Source organism: Octopus bimaculoides, chromosome 3 (assembly GCF_046866305.1).
Source record: "Octopus bimaculoides isolate indiv1 chromosome 3, ASM4686630v1, whole genome shotgun sequence".
NCBI lineage: Eukaryota > Metazoa > Mollusca > Cephalopoda > Octopoda > Octopodidae > Octopus > Octopus bimaculoides.
Genome location: NC_142930.1, coordinates 28,521,818 through 28,540,824, shown reverse-complemented (window position 1 = coordinate 28,540,824; position 19,007 = coordinate 28,521,818). Strand labels below are relative to the sequence as shown.

Sequence of the window (19,007 nt, the reverse complement as noted above, 5' to 3'; positions counted from 1 at the left end):
TCTGACAAATCTCGGCGGACGCATAGCTCGCTGCTGTTCGGAAAGGATCCGTATTCGAACTGAAAATCGAGGTCGATGTATTTATTATGGTACATTGTCGGCATTGAATTTCTGTCGTGTTCGTATTTGCCCCTATGTTATAAGAGGACCGATAATGTACCTCTCTCCTGTTTGAGGCACTGACGGTAAAGTTAGAACTTCGGATGGAAAGTCATGCAATATCCTACTTTTTGACTCCTTCCCATTCCAAAGTTCGCCTCAGATTATTTGAGTGGGAGTAATAATTGGTCGCACAGTTTAAGATTACCGCTTTCTTGGAATTAGTATTCCGCCAGGTTTCTTATTCAGTGATAAATTCTTCCCTCTCTTTCAAAGTTTGGGTATAACCCATCTCTTTGTCTAAGACATGAATGAAACTTGCATTGAAACATGCCACAAGATCTATGTTTTTGGACATGCTGTGTTTTTTTCTCTTAAAATGTTACTCAGAGATGGACAAAGGCCCCTTTTCTGGCCGCTGTAACTAGCGACATAACTATGGCAAAATTTACATGACACTGAAGACTGTTCAACTTGCTCGCAATACTCTACCAAAGAGAAAGAAGGCTACGTGTTTGTTTTAAAATGACTTGAGTTTTTATTTTTTTTTTTGTCTACAACAAGGGAGCAAGTTCAGTTTATCTAATATGTTTTCGAACCTGTCGGGTAAATTTCACTTACAAATGTTTGCTTGAAGTGAAGTGATAGTAGAACATGTATTTCTCTGATTCGAAGTAGGGTCGAACCCTAAAACACATACAATATGCATTTCTCATTTATTCTGTCATGTATGCATAGTCATGTACACACAGAGGAAACATAACAGAGAAACACATACACACACACGTGCACACACACACATAAAACCAAAAGCAAAATCATACACACACACACACACACACACACACACACACATATACATATATGTGTGTGTGTGTGTGTGTGTGTGTGTGTGTATGTGTGTGCATGTGTGTACGTGTGCGCGTGTGTATGTGTGTGACCGAGCGGGAGTGTGTATAGGTAGAGTAGTCAGGAGCGAGTAAAAAATGAAGCGAACGGAAAGAAAGAGTGAAAGACCCAGAATTACATCAAATCCGTTTACGTCGAAATAATATTCCAACATGACTGTGGAAATGATGGGTTCTCACTTCTTCGACTATTGCTCCGTTTCGCTAAGCTGTCGAAATATTCTGTCACCGATCAGGTTGAGTGAGAAAGAAAATTGTTTTAAACCCAGAAATAATTGTTGTGGTTATCGACCGAAAATTATGAGCTAATATCGATTTCTAAAACTTAGTAGCACGACTAGAATTATGGTTAACATTTTGTATTCGACGTCTAACGCAGTTGGATTTGAAATCACATTGAATGAGGAGAATCTATGTCCAATTAAATCCATAGAACGGTGATATTAATTGATCAACATTCTACTTATTGCTCCAGCTGCCCCATTGTTTGCAGTCAATGATAGTTTCAAACTTTTGCAGAAGGCCAGCGATTTCAGTGGCGGCGGTATGTCGATTACTTCAAGCCCAGTGTTCAACTGATATTTATTTTATCAACCCCAAAATAATGAAAGCAAAGTCGACGCAGAAAGTAAAGAAGGATGAAATGCCGCAAAGCATTTTGCCCAGCATGCTACCTATTCAGCCAGCTCGCTGCTTTATTTACATTCAATGAAATTATAAAATACTTTTTTCTTATGTTAGTCATTGTTTTATAACCAAGATGTCCATGAAGATGCAGACATAAAATCACAGTCATCATAGGTATGTCATGTCTCCTACCAGAAACAACATTTTCAAAGCTATTTTTCTTTACGTTGGTCGTTTGGTTCGTCGGTAATGATATGCCTACTTCTTGCATGTTTAGTGATTACAGAAAGAATTATATAATTATGCGTATCTTTCATCTATTTGTATTTCCTGAGAGAAAAAAAGAAGCTGCTCTACTGGAGTTACTTTACATTTTGTAACCAATGTTTTCTCAGATCTTAAGACATATCTGCAATTCAAACTGACGGTATGCAAAACAAAATGCAACAGGAAAACGCTGTATCTATGATTAGCCTATCCTTAATTAAATATTTGATAACATGAAAATTGTTCCAAGGTTTCTAATGAATGACGACGCGTTGTATAAACAGGATAACATATGACTGAAATAGGTTGAGAGAAACGTGTTGAGTTCCATATATGTTCAATACATGTTTACATGTATTGTTGATAATACATTTTTGAAACTGACACCAGGGTTGTGACTACTCAAAGTTACTAACAATTCATTTATTCCATTGCTGCACGGAATTTAAGAAATCTCTTCAGTGTGGAGATGATGAGTTTTCCGTCCAGGACTTGCTGATAGTAGCCCATCTTTACATTCAATCCTTACCTTGTTCCACGTTACATATGTTCTCTACAACAAATTAGCAGATGATCATCGACGTTCGAACTAGGTCCGTCCCATTTTATCCGTCTTGCTGAAAGTAGAACATCATCTACTGCGTCAATGTTTTGTCTGTAACATTATACTGCCTCATTTTAAATAGATTTCAAATAAAACAAATCGATGCCTAGAGCATCCATCGATATGATTCCTACGTTTGGTAATGGCTGAAGGTCATGGGCCGAATAGTTATTAAACGTATTATTTACTGCTCGTTTAAATAAAGTAGGTAAATAACAAACCTATGGAATATTCCATGAAAATTGCTACCGAACAAAAATTGACTCGATTATTTTTCCTGTGTGTATTCTTAAGAAAGCGATGATTGCTTTATATAAATTCAAATCTAAACTTCAAGCAGGTAATGAATAATGTAAAACTGTAAGCGTAACGAAATACCTTTGGGTCATGTTTGGGATTGTCCCTCTGCATGATGTTGAATATGCGACAAGCGTAACACGGCGCGTGCAAATCTGCAGTGGATCCAATTGAAACATCCAATAATAACATAAGAACCACAAACCAGCTTGTCGCCAAAGGTACTGTCCAGGCACGTAAATCCATATTTGAAAGTAATCCTTTTTAATCCAGGTTAATCCACTGAAAAGATAAATTGAAAGAGAATTTTAAGTAAACGTAAATGTACATGCTTGTATTTAGAGAAATAATTCATATCTATGTAAATATATGTACATAAATACTTACGTACCTTCATACATACATATTTACATACATACATGTATACATGCAACATACATATAGACATATATATATATATATGTCGGTAAGTATACATAAATGTATATTAAATGGCACATACACATATGCATAAATGTAATTATGAGTCAGTTTGAGTGTGCAACTGTATATCTCGATGATGGATATGTGTGAGTGCATATGTTTGCGATTAGGAGCAAATGGGAAATTGTGCATGCTAATATAATAGTCAAGGCATCTTCATAATTTTTTCAAGTTTAATTTTCAAGTTTCTTTACATAAGACATATTATTGCTTAGGTTAGGCCGATGTACTTGTTTGCAATTAATTGAGTTTCAGGAAGAATAATTTCCACGCTGGTTTCAATCACTTAACTGTTCAGCAAACACACACACACACACACACACACACACACACACACACACACACACACACACACACACACACACATAAATGTCGAACGATCAAAATGAGTGCTCAACACCGCATTAGATAGAATTTCTGTATTTGTGTATCAAAACTACCATATAGGCATATATATATATATGTATATATATATACACACACACACACACACACACACACACACACATACATATATATATATATATATATATATATTTATATATATATATATATATATATATATGTATATATATGCATATATGTGCATATATGACATCACCAACGGTGCAAGTAACATGAAATACGTAAACAACGAGAAAAAAAACGGAAAACAGGACAAGATCCCTAGCCAAGTGGTGTGTTTTTCGAAATAACTGTTAGAAGTGGAAATTCGCTCCAGTGGAGGTCATTTCAAGTTTGAGAATACAAGAACGCGTTCAATACAATTATACAAACGCACATACACAAACAAACACCTCCACACACTTGCATACGTGTGTGTGAATATACATATATACACTGACATACATATACATACATGCATATATATATATATATATATATATATATATATATATATATATATATATATATATATATATATATATATATTTATTTATATCACATTCACTAACACAGACACACAGACACATATTTATATGTGTGTGTATGTGTGTCTATATGTTTTCATTTGAATATATTAATGTATTTATATATTTAAAATCTACAAATAGTTTACATAAAATCATATATATATATGTGTGTGTGTATTTGTGTCTGTGTTTGTTTTGTGTGTGTGTTGGCGCGCATTTTTGTGTGTGTGCACATATTCTGTATAGATATTCTGAATTGGTGCATGTATGCATATACGTGTGTAAATTTTAAGATGGTTATAACTAATGCAAGGAAGACATCAAATATCAATTATTTCCCCTCATCTGTATATTTATATGTTTATTCTAAAAATCCGCATACGCTTGTGTAGCTTCGTTGTATTCTCATCCAATATGGAGACGAATACCAATGACCCATGCGACAAGCTTGATAATGGCTGAGAATTCTCGTCATGAAACCGATGGTAGAACTTACTAACCCACAAACAAAGTATGTGTGCGTAGGTGTGTATATATATATACACGGGTATGTATGTGTGTGTGAGTGTGTGTGTGTGTGGGTGAGTGTGTGTGTGGGTGTGTGTGTGTGTGTGTATTTGTATATGTTTAAAATTGCTATTAATTTAATATTGTTATATTAAATATTAACGAGTGAGGAAGTAAAATTCACGTTTAAAATGAATATTGTAATTTTTTTTCTTTTATGTACTTGAAATAAAGAAAACACTTATATATATATATATATATATATTTATATATATATATATATATATGTATATATATGCATATATGTGCATATATGACATCACCAACGGTGCAAGTAACATGAAATACGTAAACAACGAGAAAAAAAACGGAAAACAGGACAAGTGAACACAGAAAAAGAACCCATCATTAGTTGTCGGCAGTCTATCAGTTGCTTATTTCGAGTATTAAACGACAATAAGAGTTTTCATAGACAGTCGCTCCCATTAATTCTAAAATAGAATTTTTAGAGGGTAAAATTTGGGAACAAAACAATGACAGTGGAGACATACAAGGAAACCATACGAAAACAAACATGGAGGATCGTTAGACTAAAAAGAGAGGAAAATAGTGAACACTGGGAGAAATGTTTTTTCTTTCTTTAGTTAAGAGAAAAGAGAGAAGAGAGAGAGATAGAGAAAAATACCTCCGTGCAGGAAAAGAAAGATGATTCACGTGAGGAAAAGAAAGATGGACGCTGGTCACGTGTGAGCAACGAGTGAGAGAGAGACAAAGAGAAAGGGGGAGAAAGACAGATAGAAAACGGTAAAGGAGGGAGGCGGAGAAAATGGAATTAGAGAAGGATGGAGGAAGAAAACAATATAGGGTAGAGAGTGGCATCAAAAAGGTGACGATAAACTCAGTTGGAAATGGATGCGTCCCGTTCAATTAAATAATAAATAATAGATGATATATTATATATATATATCATCTATTGATATATTATATCAATTGATGATATATATGCATGTAATACACATACACATGTGTGTGTGCATACGCACAGGTAATATGCATATAAGTATAGATAGATAGATAGATAGATAGATAGATAGATAGATAGATAGATAGATAGATAGATAGATAGATATTGTGGTATAATATAATTTCAAACAGAGAATAACTTATACGTTCTGGACATTTAGCATATATTATTAAGTGAACGTAAGTTGCAAATAAAACATTTGTTGTTGCTTTCTAAAACTTGTGAAGCATTGTTGATAGAACCATAGGTATATATAATTATATTCAAGACGTGTAAACGCAAACGTGGAAAGGATTCGACTGCGAAAACACTCTTTGTGGAGAAATTATTATGATATATTATGTGCAGTAAAATCCCAGCAGTGGGATATCAATGACATCACCGCATCGTAGGATGCATGTTGCTCCGTCTTTACGCTTTAACGAATACGGACACAGTATCCTTCGTTCACAACCATTCGATACAGGCGTATATAATTGTGCAATTCTCTAAATCCTTCATTGTTGGTTAATGCGTGTCTATTTAATTAATTGAAGCTCTACAAAGTTTAGCATTCATCAACAAATGTGTCAATTACTGTTTGAATATCAAAAGCGGCAGTATTTAATACGCTGCGCACCACGTGTTCTATGGTCCGATGACGAGATCCCTAGCCAAGTGGTGTGTTTTTCGAAATAACTGTTAGAAGTGGAAATTCGCTCCAGTGGAGGTCATTTCAAGTTTGAGAATACAAGAACGCGTTCAATACAATTATACAAACGCACATACACAAACAAACACCTCCACACACTTGCATACGTGTGTGTGAATATACATATATACACTGACATACATATACATACATGCATATATATATATATATATATATATATATATATATATATATATATATATATATATATATATATATATATATATATTTATTTATATCACATTCACTAACACAGACACACAGACACATATTTATATGTGTGTGTATGTGTGTCTATATGTTTTCATTTGAATATATTAATGTATTTATATATTTAAAATCTACAAATAGTTTACATAAAATCATATATATATATGTGTGTGTGTATTTGTGTCTGTGTTTGTTTTGTGTGTGTGTTGGCGCGCATTTTTGTGTGTGTGCACATATTCTGTATAGATATTCTGAATTGGTGCATGTATGCATATACGTGTGTAAATTTTAAGATGGTTATAACTAATGCAAGGAAGACATCAAATATCAATTATTTCCCCTCATCTGTATATTTATATGTTTATTCTAAAAATCCGCATACGCTTGTGTAGCTTCGTTGTATTCTCATCCAATATGGAGACGAATACCAATGACCCATGCGACAAGCTTGATAATGGCTGAGAATTCTCGTCATGAAACCGATGGTAGAACTTACTAACCCACAAACAAAGTATGTGTGCGTAGGTGTGTATATATATATACACGGGTATGTATGTGTGTGTGAGTGTGTGTGTGTGTGGGTGAGTGTGTGTGTGGGTGTGTGTGTGTGTGTGTATTTGTATATGTTTAAAATTGCTATTAATTTAATATTGTTATATTAAATATTAACGAGTGAGGAAGTAAAATTCACGTTTAAAATGAATATTGTAATTTTTTTTCTTTTATGTACTTGAAATAAAGAAAACACTTATATATATATATATATATATATTTATATATATATATATATATATGTATATATATGCATATATGTGCATATATGACATCACCAACGGTGCAAGTAACATGAAATACGTAAACAACGAGAAAAAAAACGGAAAACAGGACAAGTGAACACAGAAAAAGAACCCATCATTAGTTGTCGGCAGTCTATCAGTTGCTTATTTCGAGTATTAAACGACAATAAGAGTTTTCATAGACAGTCGCTCCCATTAATTCTAAAATAGAATTTTTAGAGGGTAAAATTTGGGAACAAAACAATGACAGTGGAGACATACAAGGAAACCATACGAAAACAAACATGGAGGATCGTTAGACTAAAAAGAGAGGAAAATAGTGAACACTGGGAGAAATGTTTTTTCTTTCTTTAGTTAAGAGAAAAGAGAGAAGAGAGAGAGATAGAGAAAAATACCTCCGTGCAGGAAAAGAAAGATGATTCACGTGAGGAAAAGAAAGATGGACGCTGGTCACGTGTGAGCAACGAGTGAGAGAGAGACAAAGAGAAAGGGGGAGAAAGACAGATAGAAAACGGTAAAGGAGGGAGGCGGAGAAAATGGAATTAGAGAAGGATGGAGGAAGAAAACAATATAGGGTAGAGAGTGGCATCAAAAAGGTGACGATAAACTCAGTTGGAAATGGATGCGTCCCGTTCAATTAAATAATAAATAATAGATGATATATTATATATATATATCATCTATTGATATATTATATCAATTGATGATATATATGCATGTAATACACATACACATGTGTGTGTGCATACGCACAGGTAATATGCATATAAGTATAGATAGATAGATAGATAGATAGATAGATAGATAGATAGATAGATAGATAGATAGATAGATAGATATTGTGGTATAATATAATTTCAAACAGAGAATAACTTATACGTTCTGGACATTTAGCATATATTATTAAGTGAACGTAAGTTGCAAATAAAACATTTGTTGTTGCTTTCTAAAACTTGTGAAGCATTGTTGATAGAACCATAGGTATATATAATTATATTCAAGACGTGTAAACGCAAACGTGGAAAGGATTCGACTGCGAAAACACTCTTTGTGGAGAAATTATTATGATATATTATGTGCAGTAAAATCCCAGCAGTGGGATATCAATGACATCACCGCATCGTAGGATGCATGTTGCTCCGTCTTTACGCTTTAACGAATACGGACACAGTATCCTTCGTTCACAACCATTCGATACAGGCGTATATAATTGTGCAATTCTCTAAATCCTTCATTGTTGGTTAATGCGTGTCTATTTAATTAATTGAAGCTCTACAAAGTTTAGCATTCATCAACAAATGTGTCAATTACTGTTTGAATATCAAAAGCGGCAGTATTTAATACGCTGCGCACCACGTGTTCTATGGTCCGATGACGAGATCCCTAGCCAAGTGGTGTGTTTTTCGAAATAACTGTTAGAAGTGGAAATTCGCTCCAGTGGAGGTCATTTCAAGTTTGAGAATACAAGAACGCGTTCAATACAATTATACAAACGCACATACACAAACAAACACCTCCACACACTTGCATACGTGTGTGTGAATATACATATATACACTGACATACATATACATACATGCATATATATATATATATATATATATATATATATATATATATATATATATATATATATATATTGTTGTACTTGGGGATGGTCATATTGCCAGTTTAATATATATATATATATATATATTTATTTATATCACATTCACTAACACAGACACACAGACACATATTTATATGTGTGTGTATGTGTGTCTATATGTTTTCATTTGAATATATTAATGTATTTATATATTTAAAATCTACAAATAGTTTACATAAAATCATATATATATATGTGTGTGTGTATTTGTGTCTGTGTTTGTTTTGTGTGTGTGTTGGCGCGCATTTTTGTGTGTGTGCACATATTCTGTTTAGATATTCTGAATTGGTGCATGTATGCATATACGTGTGTAAATTTTAAGATGGCTATAACTAATGCAAGGAAGACATCAAATATCAATTATTTCCCCTCATCTGTATATTTATATGTTTATTCTAAAAATCCGCATACGCTTGTGTAGCTTCGTTGTATTCTCATCCAATATGGAGACGAATACCAATGACCCATGCGACAAGCTTGATAATGGCTGAGAATTCTCGTCATGAAACCGATGGTAGAACTTACTAACCCACAAACAAAGTATGTGTGCGTAGGTGTGTATATATATATACACGGGTATGTATGTGTGTGTGAGTGTGTGTGTGTGTGGGTGAGTGTGTGTGTGTGCGTGTGTGTGTGTGTGTATTTGTATATGTTTAAAATTGCTATTAATTTAATATAACAGCAGACAAATATTAACGAGTGAGGAAGTAAAATTCACGTTTAAAATGAATATTGTAATTTTTTTTCTTTTATGTACTTGAAATAAAGAAAACACTTAGTAGAGTACCCTTAACTGCTTTTGCTCTACATAATGATTGTTGCCGGCATTCTTGTGGGTCGTGAACGACCACATTCTCTATGGCCGCAATAGGTACCAAGCTCATGTCTTCAGATTACTTTCTTGAGTCTGAAATATATTTCAGATTTCAAAAATTTCAAGAAGTTATCTCCACATTCTAATTCATCCACCAATATCAGATGTGTCGAGTATGAAGTTTTTCTCACTGTTGGTTAGACACATTTGGCTTTTGAAAAAATACCGCAAAGTTGGAGATTACTTGAAAAATTATGGCACTATTTATCAGAACTAGGTACTGGAGTCTTTGCTTATCAGGAAAATTATTATTCTGAATGGGTCGCTACACGGCGGTCTCCATGAAATTTCCTTTATCTTTCCGGCGGCAAAAATATATTTAGTCGCCTCGTCTGTTCCCTCCAGGTAGAGAAAATTTGTTCTCAGTCCGTTTGATGTATTATTCGCATACGCATCATAAGCATTCACCGATACATAATTATCACACAAAACCTCATCGTGTATTTTCCCTCCTTGTGTATGTGACTCGTCTTCCATTCCACATTCCATTGCACAATCACATGCATATAGAATATAGAGTTGTGTATCTACCATTCAAAACGCTGTCATCCACGACAAAGGTGACAACTTTGCTTTCTGACTACAAATGTATATATAAAATCTCATCTTTAACACAAAGTGCTTTATATATATCTACCTGGATTATTAACCTCTTTCACCCCCCCCCCCCCACACACACACAAAGCAGATACGCACACTGCAAATACGCACACTGCATCACGTAAGCGTTGTATGATCTACAGGTAATATTCCTATTTGAATGTTCGGGCTAGTGGTGCGTATTCATAATGCCCAAGACCATGGGAGACAAATAAAAAGGCGAAAATTACCTTCATATTCCCGCGAACTCATTGTGCATTTTAGGGATTTGATGATGTCTGATGCTTCTATTAGGAAGACTATATCTCATCACTAGTGATGATTATCTTCATGTAGTGTGGGTCGTTGTATGCACAGTCCAGTACGATTTCCATACTAAGTTGCTTCTGCTGCTCTGCTAGCAACTTGGGAAGCAGTTTCACCGGCACTCTCTGATTGCACAAGTTCTTCGTTAATATCGAATGCGTTGATCCTTCCCTTTGTTTCTCATTTCATAAGTCGTTACACGATAGTATTCTATGAGTATTTGCCAAGCTATCGCTGATGTACGTCTATTCTTCTAGCGTTTATACGAAAGCTTAATATTTTCTGGCTTGCTTGAGCTTGAGTACCACCAAGTTTTGCGCAAAACTTGATGGAATATTTCTGTTCGATGCTTTCGATCACCTTGTTTGAAGACGAAATTACAACGCCCAGTCACTACACGTCTGTATTCCGCGCGTAACATCTGGAAAAAAACTGTACACATATGCGCCAGAAGGCTGGGGTCACTTACCACGGAGTGGATTTGGCCCACACAGCACTAGCATCTCGTATATATATATATATATATATATATATATATATATATATATATATATATATATATATATATATATATATATATATATATATATATATATATATATATATATATATATATATATATATATATATATATATATATATATATATATATATATATATATATATATATATATATATATATATATATATATATATATGTATATATATATATATATATATATATACATCTATATATATATATATATATATATATATATATATATATATATATATATATATATATATATATATATATATATATATATATATATATATATATATATATATATATATATATATAGATAGATAGATAGATAGATAGATAGATATATATATATATATATATATATATATATATATAGATAGATATATATAGATATATATATATATATATATATATATATATATATATATATATATATATATATATATATATATATATATATATATATATATATATATATATATATATATATATATATATATATATATATATATATATATATATATATATATATATATATATATATATATATATATATATATATATATATATATATATATATATATATATATATATATATATATATATATATATATATAAAAGAAAATGGAGAGAGGAGCAGGAGTGGTTGTGTGGTAAGAAGCTTGCTTCCTAATCATATGATTCCGGGTTCAGTCCCACTGCATCTACATTGGGCAATTATCTTCTACTATTTCCTGGAGCCGACCAAAGCTTTGTGATTAGATTCGATGGACAGAAACTGAAAGAAGCCTGTCGTGTATTTATTTGCAGCAAACCTTCGACTATTGCGGGTGCTACGTTCCACTACCGCTCAAAATAGGGAAAAATCCGAAGTAGAAACAGTACTGTACTATATATTTTTTCGTATTATTTTTATAATTTGTATATATTTATTTTATTATAAATGCAAGGTGAGTCGTGTGATATGGCGAGGGAATAATATATATATATATATATGTGTGTGTGTGTGTGTGTGTTTGTGTGTGCGTGTGTGTGTGTACTACTGCGTCTCTCTTTGTTCCCCCGCCATCATTTGACAACCGATGTTGGTGTGTTTACGTCCCAGGCTTACTACGATTAAGTCCTGGGTTGATTTGTTCGACTAATGGCGGTGCACAAGCATGGCCGCTGTCAGATGGGTGAAACAAGTAAAAGAATAGAAAAATATTTATGTATGTATATGTGAGCGCGCGTATAATCTGCGTCTGCATATGTGTGTAATAATACTCGTGTTGTTTATTATTCATTCATGCTTTGTTAACATGATTTCCTTTTGGGTTTCTATGTACTTATGTCATTCAGTCTGCTACTTTTCTCTTATTCCACCAGCGTTTGCAATTGACGGCACTAAAATGAACAATCTTTTACATAAAGACACGAAATTGTGAGAAAGCTTGGTCGATAACTGTTGAGAGATGAGCATGTGCACCTTCTCTTTGTGTCTTTGTGTTTTCCCTGTGTTCCTTTCGTGTTCCTACGTGCAACTTTTATATTGTCACTCTCAGAATTTCTCTATACTTTTATAAGGGGCAAACTTATCATTCAGAAAGAAGAATATTATTGACCGTGACTTCAAAGTTTCGGCCTGCTAGTTTATTGCCGGTTTATATAGTATATTTTGATCAAATTTTTCCTTAGGTATTTGAGATTTGGTTCAGTGGTAAATAGGTTGTAAAGGGGATCGCGATGGATTTGCGTATAGAAGAAACGTTCATTCATTAAATTCGTGGGTTATGTAATTACTTAGAATTTAATTTATGTATGTATAAATTTTAAACGTGTGTATATTTAGGTGTGACAGTTTCAGGTCATGGTTTAGTTGTTTACAACAAAATTGATGTATATAGGTGTAGAAACTTTTTGGTCAGTGTCGGTGCTAGTAGTATTACTCAATTTTAGTTTATTTTATTCAGTCTTTTGCTTTAAATACGTAACAGTCATATTTGGAAATGTTGCCTAGTATTTAAAACGTTTATAATTGGTTGTGTTAATTTTTAGTAGGATAATTTTTTAAAGGTTTACAAAAGAATGCAGGTAAGTGTTTTATGTGGGCAGGTTTAGTAACTGTTATTATTTCGGTTATTTCCTGTTTGTATTTTGAAGATGGAGGTTATTAATGGAGGATGTCAAGGTGCATTGATGCTCACAAGAGAATATGTGCGCGTGTAGAGGTAGGTAGTCGATATATTTCCAGGCTCATTGTTCTATAAGTAATTTGAATGATACTCAAAAATTTTGACCATTGTGTTTAATGGAGGAAGTGTTTGTTGGCTATGTCTTTATACAGACATGTACTCAATTCAGTTTACAAAGTGTGCATTTCATAATATATTACTTCAACTCCGTTGAATCATATGGAACTGGGGCATTATAAAATGCGATCATATAATCATGTATGGAAAACAAGCATAAAAACAAAATTTAGTTGAACATTTTTAATTTTAAATTTCAAAAGCTTTAAAGGAAGGAGAATCAAAAAAGAAAAGGGTCTTCCAATTTGCTTTCATACAAATATACGCTTATATGCATATAGATTTGTCGACTTATGGTAGAAAATACTAGTGGGAAATTTACATAATTTCTACATGATTTGTTTAACGTAAAACTGAAAGAATGGATTTTATGTATATTATGGGGATAGTATATTGTGTAAGTAAAACATAAAAGTTGTTGTTTTGAAATGTTTTTTGTGTTTTCAGGTTCTGTGCTTGCATGAAGTGACACATTTACAGTTACGAATCAGAGTATGGCACTTGAATGCCAGAATGTGGTAGAATTTATTTGTACAAAGTTGGCAGGGTTTGTTGTTACCTTGTGAGTATTTTCCAATTCATGCAACATTTTGCATATATTTATCGTAACATCCGTAAATGTTTGGAAAGTATGATTTTCCCTGTTTGTTTTGTGGAATGTGCGCGTACGATCGTTACGTCGTATCTTTAGTAGTTGGTGCAGTTTTTGTTTTGATTAGCTTTCTGCTATAGACGTTATTGATTGAGATACCGTTTCTGCAGAAAGGCAGGATAAAAGTGCCCTATAAATGCAAATGTTATATTTGTGATTTAGGGTTTCACTATCAGAAAATTTATAGTAGTTGTAATTGGATACAATTCGTTATATATATATATATATATATATGTGTGTGTGTGTGTGTGCATGTATATTTCTATATGTGCGTATATATATGTATATATAAATAGGTATATATTTGTATATGTGCATATATATATATATATATATATATATATATATATATATATATATATATATATATATATATATATATACACATGCACATATACAAATATACATATATACATTATTATATAAATTATTATATCTCTCGCGCGCCGCTCTCTCTGTCTCTCTCTTTATATATATATATATGTAATTAGAGAATGCGGGAGAGATAGATGAGAGTTTGAAGTGCACTGGATTTACCTTCAAAATTGTGATTGTAGTGTTAACACCTAATTTCTAGCAACAATAATTGACGTTTCATTCCTTTTTTTTTTCTGTTGTACACCAGTAGTTGACTGCTAAATAATTCTGCATGTGTATACATGTGCCCCTCCATAATTGTGTTGCACTTCTTGAACAAAACTTTTTCTTCGTCTGTTTGCCAATATTTTTTTCGTCTTTTGACGATAATGTATTGAATTGAGTAAAAAAATTTCATCAATTACTTACAATCACAATAGACTACACACTTAATATACGCTTTCTGATTATATACTTTTCTTTAAAATTTTCTTAAGAAGTTAGATTTTCTGATTACATTCATTCATGTTGAGATACAAAATCGCTTTATTTATGACCTTTTATTAAATATTGTTTCGTAGAATGGATGCTAATTAAACTATATATAGTAATCCATAGTTACGTGGTGCAAGCATAGTAAATTCTGTGCAGCCTCCCACACTATTAAATTAAGTTTACTTAATGCTCAGCATAAGGGCGAACTGCTTACCTTTGCAGAAAAATGCTGAGAAGAGTAGAAATGAAACTATAGGATTTTCAGATTTTGTAAATGTATCTTGAAATCGTAACATACAATTGCATACATTGCTTTAATATATCTTTTAAAGAAGTCGGCCAGCTTGCGGAACAGCTTGCAGGTCGGGGAACATGCTTAGAGTCATTTCGTCAGCGTTCACGTTCTGAGTTCAAATTCCGCTAAGGTAGACATTGTGTTTCTACCTTTCGGCGTCGATAAACTAATTACTAGCTGATTATTTGGGTGAATATAATAGACATACTCCCTCAACCGGAATTGCTCACCTTGTGTCAGAATTAAAATCTACGATATGTGTTATTGAGGAAAAAATCTTATATTTTTGTTTTACACTCCTTATTGCTACTAACAGTTAGTGGTTCGTGACTTAAATCTTTACAAATGTTCATTCTTGCGGTGAAGAATCAACATGGCTCTTAGGATGAAGTGTTTTGCACGGTTTTGTCAACAGGGGACACTGCAATGAACATTGCAATATTTGTATTCGTGTTTATTGTTATCGTTCTACCATCATCACCACCGATTACAACTAATACTACTACGCCATATCCCCACGGGCATATGGCGTAGTGGTTAAGACGCGGGATATTATCCCCAAGATAGTGAGTTCGATTTGATGTAGTGACCTGAATAATAATAATAATAATAATAATAATAATAATACCATAGAAAAATACCTTAGGGATGAGAACCCAGGTTCGAAATTTCCACAAGACACCTGATGAAGGCTGGAGGGTATATCAGCCGAAACATTTGAGTTAACAACAAACAAGTTGAGGACAAATATCCGTCAAATGTATATAATGCAAATAACGTGTATATATATATATATATATATATATATATATATATATATATATATATATGTACGTATGTACGTATGTTATCTTTTCCGTTTATTTATATATATATATATATATATATATATATATATATATATATATAAGGCACTGCAGCTATGTCTTCTACCATACATAGTAGGATTTTGATGAAAGACATCTGTCGTGCTGCTATCAAAATGAAAGCAGAATAAAGACGTTATTCATGATAGAGTGCACTAATTATTATACCATTGATATTATCATAACAATATCTTTGAAAGAGTATCGCTTGTGACGACATTCAAGGACACGAATAAAGTTTACACACGGGTCACACGTGAATAAGTACACACAAACAAATAAACACACATATGACCACACAAAACACGAATACACGCGCATACTTAAATATATGTAGATGAACATATAAGCTTACACACCCTATATATATATATACAAAAAAGTATTAGTAATATATATATATATATATATATATGTATATCAGTGTACGTATATATATATATATATATATATATAAGATTTAAATAATATTACAACACAACGATATTATTACAGCGACATAATGCACCGTAAGGGTAGAATTATAGATAAGAAATAGTGGCAAAACAAGGTACCATTTTTACTCCAAATAGCAGTCGGTAACCGTACAACGCTACGTAAAACTTCACTGAATGTATAGAGTGAAAGGTGTATGCAGGAGGCGAACGTAAAAATGTTCGTCTTACCTCTACGAAGAACGCTAGAGAAATGGAAACCAACTACTCGAGTACTAAGTTGTCCATTTCTCTGGCGTTCTTCCTAGAGGTAAGACGAAAATTTTTCATGTTCGCCTCCCGCATACATCTTTGCCTCTAAACATTCAGTGTCAGTTTTACATAGCATCGTACGGCATCAGCTGCTTTTTCCAGACAAAGTTGGTTCCTAGTGCCACTATTTCCTTTTTGATACTCCTGAACCAGTTTTTGTGTGTCCCACAAGAGGAGTCGATGCTAGATGTGTCGAAACAATGGTTGTGATTAATAATATATTCTCGTATATTCCATCTTCTTCCTTTCAATTATATATATATATATATATATATATATATATATATATATATATATATATATATATATATATATATATATATAAAAATATATATATATATATATATATATATAAATATATATATATATATATATATATATATAAATATATAATTATTTTCTCTTAGTTAGCAAATAACTGCGACAAAATAAATTGCTTAATAGATACCAGGGTAGCAAAGATAACAAAATAATTGTGGTGTAACTCCTGTTTACGAGGTAGAAACTCCCTGTTAGTTTGGGGTATTTGAGTATTACTCCATTTATTAAATTTTATATATATGTGTGTGTGTGTGTGTGTGTGTGTGTGTGTGTGTGTGTGTATGTGTGTGTGTGTGTGTGTGTGTGTGTGTGTGTGTGTGTGTGTGTGTGTGTGTGTGTGTGTGTGTGTGTGTGCTACTATCTATCTGTCTGTAACTATCTGAAACCTATATGCATGGCGTGATCAGTTGAAAGGAAACAACTCACTAGTCTACTTTATGCATTATATCTTGTCTTGATATTTCATTTGTTACTACAATATACAAATGGCTGCCAGTGATGACTGGACACCGATAAGCAACCATAGTATGCAAACGGTTTCCGTATGGGATAAAAGTTTTACCATATATAAGTTAACATAATTTTTTCGTATAACGTACGCTCTATACACTATTGTTATAGTTTTCGTGTAGTTTAGCTATTAAATGCATGCATATAATTTGAAATATCAATGTAAAGCTTTGAGTTGGAAACATTCACTTATGTAGATGATTTTAAGAAAGAAAGACAAACGAATGACATCGAACCTTTATCGGGTCATAATCATTAGAACATTTTACCTCCTTAATTACAATCAATATGTCAAATTGAAGGCTTAATAATTATTCAGTCATTTTTAATTAAACTCTGAGTTTAATAGAGGTAATTAATTATCTCTCTCAGTCATTCTCGTTTCACTTTTTCTCTCTCTCTCTCTCTCTCTCTCTCTCTCTCTCTCTCTCTCACTCTCTCATTCTCATTTTTTTCTCAAAACAACTCCTTTATGTAGCCCATCTATTTTTCTCAGTCAGCCCATTCGGTTTCTATCTTCGCAAAAGGGTTCTATCTCCTTTTCTCTCTTACGTACTCTTAGTCATGTCGATCTTGTTACTTTATATTATTTTAGTACATTGCTGATTGCTGTATGGATTCGTTAAGTTTGTATTTCTTCAAGTCAGTTTTTCTAAAAAATTTAGATAATATTTCTTGTTTAAAAATCTCCGATCTTTTTTCTCACGAGACTCTTACAGGAGACTCTAAAAATAAAGTTGGATGTTGTCTTCCTTTAGAAAGGATATTATATATATATATATATATATATATATATATATATATATATATATATATATATATATATATATATATATATATATATATATATATATATATATATATATATATATATATATATATATATTATTTTAGAGGGATTGCAGGTCACCATATCTTTCAGATTAATGGAATATGTTATTAGTTTTTCTCATACGTCCAATTACAATCTCAGATCAAATCCTCACTTCTCACTTTTGCAGTTCAACTATATGTGGTAGTCGCGAGCTAGGAATAATTCAATCACCTATAACCTTTCTGGAAACTTGTGGGGTTACAATTATGTAGAAA

At 32.4% G+C, this 19,007-nt stretch overlaps 1 protein-coding gene across 2 annotated transcripts in view; it reads right to left on the bottom strand.

The window, feature by feature from the left end:
• Nucleotides 1-19,007, bottom strand: part of LOC128247348 (uncharacterized) — a 157,392-nt gene that overhangs the window by 111,675 nt on the left and 26,710 nt on the right. The window contains exon 2 of one of the 2 annotated variants that reach the window (XM_052966589.2): nucleotides 2,884-3,084. In XM_052966589.2, coding sequence (XP_052822549.1) covers nucleotides 2,884-3,084 — 201 coding nt within the window. Of the gene's footprint in view, nucleotides 1-2,883; nucleotides 3,085-19,007 lie in introns of those variants that run through there. The other variant, XR_016240991.1, reaches the window with a different exon arrangement.